At 37.2% G+C, this 10,616-nt stretch overlaps 1 protein-coding gene across 1 annotated transcript; it reads right to left on the bottom strand.

Annotated features, from left to right (window-relative positions):
- Nucleotides 1–5,550, bottom strand: LOC112188552 (carotenoid cleavage dioxygenase 7, chloroplastic). Its single transcript, XM_024327694.2, has 7 exons — nucleotides 4,758–5,550; nucleotides 4,409–4,537; nucleotides 4,187–4,318; nucleotides 2,699–2,971; nucleotides 2,520–2,605; nucleotides 991–1,305; nucleotides 1–414 (listed from the first exon to the last, which is right to left on the bottom strand). Exons 1-7 carry the CDS (start codon nucleotides 5,548–5,550, stop codon nucleotides 268–270), a joined length of 1,875 nt encoding a protein of 624 aa, XP_024183462.1. The 3' UTR covers nucleotides 1–267.
- Between the last annotated feature and the right edge of the window lie 5,066 nt (nucleotides 5,551–10,616).

Genomic DNA, 10,616 nt, shown 5'->3' with positions numbered 1-10,616 from the left:
ATCTTATATAAAGTATCACTATATTGAGGTTTTATTTTATGTGTTTGGGGTACCTGGATCCATTTACACAATACCTATGTACTAACCTATGCAAATAAAACCAGGAGCCCACCGCCCGTCTCTCTATTTATAAATTTATTGAAAAATAAAAAAGCATTATGGGGGCATAAACCTAACCCATATATAAACAACATATTGTGTCACCAAATCAGCATGGTGTAGACATGTGGATCTTGTGTCCTGAAAAAACCACAAGGCAAAAGAAAACTATTCGTTGTTGGCCCAGCATCCATGAAAACCAAAAGGAAAATTTAGGTCCTTGGGGACTTCAAGTCTTGCCACAAGTGCGTCAGCCGCTCCAATCTTTTTTGAATCCAAGATAACCAGATAGCACCTTTGAACTACAGCTGCATACTGCAATCAATAAAAGCAACATATCATATATATATAAGGAACATATTTGTCATATGATATGTATCATATCATATCATATCATATCATATATATATATATATATACACACACACACAGAGGATCAGAGACGGACGTCCGCACTACCCCAAAAGTGCGGACGTCGATGCTTCTGCTCTGTTCAGGCGCCGATGGCGACCGGCATCTTGTCGGACGGAGGCCAGGGGCATCCCAGACCGCTTCACCATGGAGATCAAGGTCAAAGGAGCTCGAGCTCAAAGGTTTTGGGCAGCGGCCTCACCTGAAACTTCAAGGTTCTGGGTAGCAACTGCAAACTGATGGCCGGCGAGTCCAACAGCAAGAAGAAGGTCAAGATCGACTCCTGACCTCCGTCCGGCAAGACCTGCGCCGCTGTCGGCACTTGAACCGAGTAGAAACATCGACGTCCACACTTTTGGGGCAATGCAAACGTCCGTCTCAGAATGAACTTGTATATTAGTGTGTGTGTGTGTGTTCGGAGTTGGTGCTAAAACTATGAAATTGATAATCGAGTGGTTGATAATTTGCTAGTTGAATTACCTCGACTACTAGAATGTAACCGTCATCTTCTTCAGAACCTTTAGCAACGAATGTTGGTTCGCCAACAAATCTTCTACTACCAGCAGACCATGTGTCCACAGATTTAGTTGAAAGATTGAGCTTTGCCACCATGTCAAATGGAAAGTTTGGCAATTCACTACGAGAACCTGAAGTACTTGGTGCATATACGTAATTATTTTTGCAGCCTGAAAAAGCTGGATTGATAACAGGAAAATCTGATGACTTGTTCCACTCGTTCAAAGGCTCCACATCACATCTTTGACAAATCCCATGGACATCCAAGTTGATGGAAACCTGCATTCATTAAGCTTATTCTTATATAGCTCATCACATCATTATCCCAAATAACGGGCATTCATCACTTTGGTATCTCAAACTTAAAAATTATAAAATTGATACTTCAACACTCAATCCCGTTATAATCTTAGCACATTCATCCATGATGGCGTCAACCCACATGTGACATGTGACATCGTAATTTTTCATGGGTATTTTATCTCTTCGTTTAACCCTTTTTTATTCCCTCCCATTAAACATATATAGCTGCAATCTCATCTTATCTTCTCCAAACCTTGTGCAAAATTGATAGAAATAGGCGAAAAGTAAAGAAGAAGTGAGCCGAAACAGAAAGGAAGAAAAGTGGAATAGAGCAATTGAAGGTAAGAAGAGAAGTGGATGGGGTGTGCATGATTATAAGAGAGAAACAATGAAGAAAGCATGGATAAGGGAGATGAGAATGGGGACAAAAACAGGAGGTGGAAGGTATGGCAACCTCCTATTTTTGTTCTCAAAAATCTTTACTTGCCCAAGGAGAGAGAGGATTGTGTTCAAGCGGAAGTGGTGAGAAAATATGGAGATTGAGAAAAAATTACCTATAGGAAAAAAGCTCAAGTGACAATAGGGTTGACGTTGTTATAGACAAAAGGCATGAAAAATGTGTCGAAGTCTAATGTTAAGGAATCAATATGATAGAATTTGAGATTAATGTACCAAAATGATAAACGGGAGTGTATCTTCCCTTTACTACTTGATTAGGCTTCTCTAATAATTAAGCCTCTCCTAATTTAACATCCCAACTCAATTATATATAAACAGTAGCCTAAACAAACGTGGCAACCTCATACTTAAATTTATTACGCACCCAAATGTCCAATTTATAATGCAAAAGTTACTATTGTATTATTTGTAAAAAAGAAGATTGTGAAGTTTATTCCCTGAATATTTTAATTTTTTTTTTTTTTTTGACAAGATTTAAACCCTGAAGTTAAAAAGGCACCTTACTCACTATGGCTTGTTTGAGGTAAGCTAGAATCACATACGTAAAGACTTCATATCTCTAAAATATAGGCCTATGTTGACACCCTCTCCACTCGAAGAGGGGCGTGGGTGGTTAGGGTTTCACTCGTTAGTCGTTACCAAAGAAAACAAATTAAACAGAGCAACAATGAAACGGGGGAACTGTCAACTCTAGCTAGTATATATACATCATCGTATGTTAAGAGAGAAACCTGAACAAGGTGAGGCAATGTTTTGCAGTGGTTTCTACCCAAGTTCATAATCGAAGGGTCGAGTTTACCACTTCGCCAATCATATCCTGTCGACCACAGAAGCAATATTAAATTAGTACAACTTAAAGCTACAGTAAAGGAGTACTATTATCAATACATAGACGGGATATGTTAAATACCAAACAACTTTTGCAAAGTGAACCACTCGTAAGAGCAAACAGAAGCATGTATCTGGATCTCCGAATTCCCATTTTCATCCAAATAATCATAGGCATTGCCTACATGTTGCAGCCAAAATCGTGAAGGAGCTTCAATAGGTACTCTCCAATCTCGACTACAATTCAGATCATTAGGAAACCTAGGAAGCAAATATATTGGAGATGTGTCCTTGGTAGGATTCACAGATAATGCTGTCACCGCTGGAGTGATTCCACAAACTGAAGTCATTGCACCTGCATTTTAATCATTCGCATTATCTGCAGTAGCACTAGCTCTTTGATATGCATTCCTTCCCCTATTTGAGTTCATTTTATTTAAAAACAAAAAACAAAAAGAAGCCATTTTACTTTTGTGATCAATCTAAGACTAGCCTCATATAAAACAATCTTATAGAATGTTTACCTATAGAATTTTGTGCATAGATATATAAGTTATTTAATGTTAAGGGGTATAAAAGTCAAAAAAAAAAAAAAAAAAGAGTTATGGCTGACAACACCACTTCTCTTAAATATAAGATAGATAACCTTTAATATAAAAGAGTATTAAGAACCGACTAGTCTCATACCAGTGTGATTGTTGAAGACCCTTTTATATGCTTCTAACAGAATAGTTTGTATTTTTTTCTTTCCTAAAATAATATTGTAGATAATTTCATTATGAATTTCTATACCAAAGACAATTTGGACAATTTATATTTTGGTGAAACTTAAGCACTTGGCGTTATATTGTGTGTCTACACACGCACGCACACACACACACACACATAGATATAGGGCCCTTCTAGTGAGGGATCCCTTCTTTTTTTTTGGTCATTTTAAGGGATAGCTTATTAGACCTAATTTTCGATCACATATCCACATTTTCATCGTTAAAACGGTCTATATAAGTAGATCACCCCTACAAATTTTCAGCTAAATTGATAATCATTAAGGCATCCAAAACAGAGATTTAAAATTATAAACATGAATGGTTTAGGTTGGATAGATTCAGTTCTTCCATTAATTTACACTAGTTTGATACCTTACCGATTATCAATTTGGCTGAAAATTTGCAGACTTAATCTATACATTAGGACAAAAAAACTGAACGGTCGAGATGCCGAAATGAGATAACAAAAATGGGTCTCACAAGGAATCCCTTAATAGAAGGGCCTTATATATATATATATATATATATATATATATATATATATATGCACTGTTAATTTATTATCTATATCATAGTACTCATCAAGACTTCACTAAATTTTATAACAGGTCGATTTTGTTGGATAAAGTTATCTTACTAATACTAAGATATAGTAGATGACTTGACAGTTAAGTCTAACATGAATTTTGAGTTAATTGTTTAGTCTAACGATTAATTTATGGGTAAACACGAATTCAAGACAAATATGGCGTAGATTAATGATTCTTAATGAAGAACAGTGTTTATCCTGACATAATTACCAGAAACATTAAGTTTAACGCGGTTAGCAAATAGTATATAATAACTGGTTGTGAAAGCCCAATCATGAATCAACAAGTGATCTGGGATGATGAACTCTTTCTTTCCCACCTCCTTAAAATTTGAATCAAACTCTGCAATAGGACAAAAGACAAGAGGTTACTTTTTGCTTAACCCCTTTGAAAATCAAAATATTTGATTATCATAACTATCTAAACACGTACCATAAAATGTAAAAGTGTTGTGTGGCAATAGTATATCTTCTGCATTACATGACATCATAAGAAGTCGATCTTTGTGAGTGTCGAGCTTGTAATGAGCTAACAGTCGCTTTGCTGGCTTCTTAAACACTCCTGCATGTTATATACATATTTCGGACTATCAAACCATAAAATTATGCATGTGCTTTTTAAAGTAAAATGGAGAGCGACTTTAACAGACTTTAATCATTGATACAAGTACAACTAACCAATATGTTTAAAAGAAAAGCCATCAGCAAAAGACTGAACGTGTATCATATAAGCTAGTTTTCACTCAAAACACACAGCAAATCACTTTGCTATGATTACATACCATACAAAATCGGCTTCAACAATCTTGCAGCAACATCCCAAACACCACGGCCATCACTCCCACTCTCCACCACCGGATCGCAATCTTCCATGAGCTTGACCTTCCCGACAGTTTCCAAGGTCTCCTTTTCAATTTCGTAAGGTTCCCCACCTCCTTCCCACAAGCACATCAGCCTCCCACCCCAGCTCAACACACAAGTATTCGCCACGTTTTTGATGAACTTAGTTTTCCCGACTTTCTGTCCTCCCTTCAACACCGAGAACGCTCCCCTATGCGTGAACCGCCACGTACCGGTCACGGGGTCGTGCTCTTCCAACTGCGCCTCAGTTTTCACATACTTGGCCATGAACATGACATTGACCTCTTTCCCACTGACCCCATGGAAAGTGAAAGCCCTAAGGTAGCCGTGACCATCCAAAGGGTGCATCGTCGAGCCGTGGTCGTCCCTGAAGAGCCCCGGTCCCGTCAAGTAATATGTTCCGGAAGGAAACTCTGGCGGGACTGCACCTTCAACAACTTGTAGAGTCACTGGCTCGTTTGTTTCCGAGCGTTGCGAGACAAAGAGAAACTGGTAGTCCCGGAACGCAGCCACGGAGTCATCGACAACTTCTAGGGTTGACATGGTAATTGGAGTAGAACTCTCGGCGTCATTGGGATTAGAAGCGGAGATGGCACGTGGCGGTTTGAGGAGGGGTGGCAGAGAAGGAGAACGGTGCTGTCGGTGCACTGTAGGTATGTTTATCAGTGACGGGAATATTGATTTGGCAGTGAATCGGAAGGGATTGGCTTGCATTTTGTGGTTTTGAAAGTTTTAGTCTTTTTGGAGGTATAGTCGCTAATGGTATAGCAGCATATATAGAGCCAAGTTAAGGGTGCACGACAATCTGCCCATAATAGTTTGTTAAATTTACGGATTTGCCATCCACTGTAGAATTGCAATCGCAGGTATTGTTGGGAATTTGGAGATTAAATGGCACCTCACTCATGTTGTATTGGCTCGGGCTAACAAGAATTTGCCATCCAATCTAGAGCATTGATTTTTTAAACGGATCCTGTTATTGCAGGTATAATGGAAGCGGAGCTTCTGCTATCCACCAGGTGAGCGCTGACACTTTCTATTTGTTAACAGCCCACACGCTGACAGAACAGATTTCCAAAATTCATCGGAGTCCATTGCGATAGAAGATTTCCATTCGGAAACAGTAGATTTGCAACAGCGCCGGTCAAATTCGATCCGACTGTTGGTGTTAAAGGAGGAACAGCTATTGAGCTTGACGAATGACCATGGAAATCGAGAAGATTGATAGAAAAAGGCAATTGTCTAGGGTCGGCCGGATATGGATCGGCGGCCACTGCATCCCCCTCCATTTCCGACTGCAGATCTGCTGAAGCCCCGGTCAATTTCTATGCGATTGTTTGTGTAGCAGGCGGCGCTGAAGAAGGAGAAGATACCGGGCCTGAGAAATGAAACATGGCCTTTCAGAAGAAGTCCAAATCGAGGTCACCGATTACCAGAGGAGGGGACGTTCTCCGAGTGAATTGCAATAAGAGTCCCCGGCAAGGTCACCTTTGCCCTTATTCTCTATTCAATTGAGATTCCAAACCTTTAAGCTTCTTGGGTCATCGCAATTGTTGCTACTATTATACATACGATTTGGGTGTATGAAATGAGTAAAAAGAACCTTCCTTTGTTATGAGATTTAGATCAATTACGTAATTGTTGACAATATTTTTGAAATCATTTTTCATATAGCATTACATATGTGCAGCCTATCAGCGGTTTCGGCGTGGCTAAATTTTTGGAATCTTTGGGTGCAAAGTTTAAGCAAGGCGACTTGGTTTGGGGAATGACTGGCTGGGAAGAGTATAGTCTCATCACTTCCATTCAGTATTTGTTAAAGATTCCCAGCACCTACGATTTACCTTCTTCTTCTTCTTTTCTGTTTTGCACAGATATACTAATATACTATACCATATATTTGTTGTACCATACCTTTTATTCTGACTAGAAGTGCCTTTGAGTTATTATTATTATTTAAAAAAAAAAAAAAAACTCTCTCTCAACGAAGCGGAGGGAGCGAGACAAAATAGGCATGAGGACTAGAATAGTAATAAACACAACATTAGGGACAAAATAGTAAATCGCCTAGAGCTGATAGCAACTTCATAATAAGCGAACAAACAGGGACAAATAATTAAATCAATATGAATGTTACAGTTCATATTAATAACGCTTTAGTATAGGTAATTAGCCTTGGGGCCAATGTTTTAGTATAGGTAATTAGCCTTGGGGCCAACGTTTTTGTATAGGTAATTAGCCAATTTTAGTATAGGTAATTAGCCAATTTTAGTATAGGTAATTAGCCTTAGGCCAACGTTTTCTTGTTTTTTCCTTACAATATCCCTGATATTAATTACTAGGGTCTCTATTACTGGTCCAAACCACATTTGAAGCTGTACAACGATTTCCATCAATCGTTTTTGTGATAATAAATAACTAAATTGGATTTCAAAGGGTAGGACGTATATAATGTTTGCCAAAAATCATATACATATTTTTTCTTTCCTACGTTTAGAAATCCAATTCAGTTAAATACGAAGGCAAAGGCTGAAAACAAATTTAATTAGCACAATGAATTGGAACTGAAAGAAGAATATTTGAAGAAAACAATGGATCAGAAATATCATGTTCATTGGAGATTGAAAAATAAGTTTAGAAACACTTATCAACTAATTAAAATTGAAAAATATCGATAAACTAAATATCTTTACAATGTATATAGCATAGTTTCAGTACTTTGTAGAGACTTTGATATTAGTTTACTTCGAGAATCCAGCTACTAAAAGCCAGCCATAGATATGGTCGATCAACTAGAATTACTGTAAAGGCGTAGAACATCTCGCATCTCAACCCCACATGAATTCCGGAAAGTTCTGAAGGAACCCCTAATTAATGAATCCTGAACCTCATTACATAATTGCGAGCCAAAAGCCAGCCATAGATATGGTCGATCAACTAGAATTACTGTAAAGGCGTAGAACATCTCGCATCTCAACCCCACATGAATTCCGGAAAGTTCTGAAGGAACCCCTAATTAATGAATCCTGAACCTCATTACATAATTGCGTTGGAAAAATCGATGAACACTTCAATCTTGCATTTAAAAGGTGTTGGAAAATTTGGTCAATAGATGCTACGTGTATATCAAATTTTGATTCTCCTACAAAATCACACAAATATATAATATTACTAATGTTACTTATAATGATGCCAAAATAAGATGAAAATAATACAATATAAAGACTTATCTTTGATTGATGAGGCTTGCGGAGAACACTTGATTTGACAAATATTTAAGGTTGAGGCATGTAAACACTACCTTAAGAGTAGATTTCGCTCTTTGGAGACAATGTCTCGAGGTAGCAGATTAGTGGAGCTCTACCCTGTAAGGTACAACAACCGTTAATCTTTATAAGCGAACACTTGCAAACTTGGATCTTAGAAATGCGTAATTCTTTCCTTTAGCATTATGGAAGATCAAGAACAAAACACACTCTAGAAAAAGCGGACACTCTAACGCACTCTTCCGTTGTGTAATGAGCATAGTGTGTGAGTTTACTTATTGAATTGTTATTTCAGTTTAATTTGTAAACTTGGTATAATGTAATATGTGACTCTAAAGAACGAGTCTGTATTAACATTGTGGGTTGGAGATATCATCGGTTGCTTTGTTAAAAGAAAAACTTTCTAAGTATTAAGTGTTGGTGTCCGAACTATCATGCACGGAGTATTTGTGATTGATGAAGTTATATTATTAATTGTGATTGAAAAATCGGGGCGTAATATAGGTGTTGGATTTTTAACATAAAAGGTCTCGGTTGAGTTACCCACATATAAGTTATATTTTTCTAATGTGGGATTTTCCTGCTCCAACACACCATCTCACGTGCAACCTAACTCTAGGTTAGCATGTGTAATCAATAACAAATCCAATTCTCACATTGGAAATTAGGGCACGAGTCTCACATTGGAGACTTGGCCAATCACGTAACAATCCAAGGCCCACATTGGACAGTTGGTAATAATTCAATTGGAATCTTTTTGATGGTCAATTTAATGAACTCATATCGGGTCCATGACAACTAGAGACCTGATTGGAGAGACACCCGCTTTGAAACTATGTTAAACAGCGACAAGCATGGCATGTGGCTCACCATTATACCGATATTGTCCTAGCTTAACCACTCATTCGGTGTTGGATTTTAATCACAAAAAGTCTCTGTACAATTGAGTGTGAGCCAACTACTTAATTATAAGTTATATTTTTCTAATGTGAGATATTTCCTCTCCAACAAACATGTAACTTGTTTACTAGCTATCTCATACATTCAAATACAATAGCAACAAGAACTATAGAACCACTTCGTCTTAACTATATTTGCCATGGGGTAGCTGGTTGTGGAGGTATATCTGCTACAAGTAGACAATAAAAGCGACAGACTCAAAGCGGATGAATTGTGGCATGTTGTTGATTTGGAATAATCGGCACCTTAGAGATTACATGCATTGGCATCATATAATGGGTGGAGTGGGGAAAAAAATTTCGGTTCTACTAAAAGAAATCAAGAAAAACTCATTGTCATTTTTCAATTTTTAGTTATAATTTGAGTCATATTTCTTTACTAGATCGATTAAGAGTTCTTATTGGGACCTCTATATTTGCTCATCAGACCTCTCATGCTCTTTACACCTTCTATTTACTTTTGAAAAGTAAAATTTGCTAACTAAACCTCTTTCAGATAACCAATTTAGCCTTATACATATAAGGAAATGTTCTCGAGTATTAAATATGAGCATTAAAGATGAACTTTAATGCAACTAGAATTATTTACTAACAAAAAATATTGAGATAATAATTGAAAAATGATAAAAACTTGTAACTAATTAAAAAAATCATAAAGGCTATTTCAAGCCTAATGTATCATGCTTAATTAACTAGGAGTTTTCTTGCCTTAATTTTCATGCCTTATGCCTGCTGACATTTCAACTAAGGTTGTAGAACTAAATTTGCCCATTCTTTTGTTTTTCATTCAGATATATCTTATATATCAGTTCATAACTTATTTTGTTTATTTTACATGAGGGTTTTCTATCCCTCATTCTTGAGCTTGTTGCATTGATGAGAAAGATCTTTGTTTAATCTTTTTATCTCTTGCATCATAATTTTGTTCTTGTATAATTTACCAAATAGTTTTGAAAACATTTTTTTTTTCTTTCTTCAAAAAATTTACATGAAAAAATAAATGAGACGTGTGAAATGAGATTTGAAAAAGGATGTGAAAATAATTATATTGCATTTGTTTTAGGGAATCAGAAATTGAGAGATAATCGCTGTGTATTCTCATTGATAATAGGGGCCTCTTTATATAGAGGATTACAATGCATAGAATCTCAATCATACAAGGAAAGTAATTCTACATTGATTAGGATTCTAGATCATTCTAATTAAATCCTATTACCACTAGGTCAAGTAACCTAGAGTTTGGGCTAAACACAAATTAGGTTTTCCTTGAACACTCCCCCTTGTGTTGCCCAAACGCGGTGCTTCTCTCGTTGCCTCGTTAAAAACCTTGCCGAGTAACAAAAACCCAGTGGGACAAAAATAACATCGGTCGAAGGGGAAAAAGAGCACAACACACCCTTCACGATTCGAGACGAACATGTAGACATCTCTCCCTGATGTCTGCGCCTCCCCCTGATGACTACGATCATGGGAGTTCAGATAATTTCCGCAAGTCAATTCTTGCCACATGTTTCTCGAACGTGGATTTGAGCAATGACTTAGTAAACAAGTCTGC

The sequence above is a fragment of the Rosa chinensis genome, chromosome 1, assembly GCF_002994745.2.
Source record: "Rosa chinensis cultivar Old Blush chromosome 1, RchiOBHm-V2, whole genome shotgun sequence".
NCBI classification, from domain to species: domain Eukaryota; kingdom Viridiplantae; phylum Streptophyta; class Magnoliopsida; order Rosales; family Rosaceae; genus Rosa; species Rosa chinensis.
This window is presented reverse-complemented; position numbering and strand designations above follow the sequence as displayed.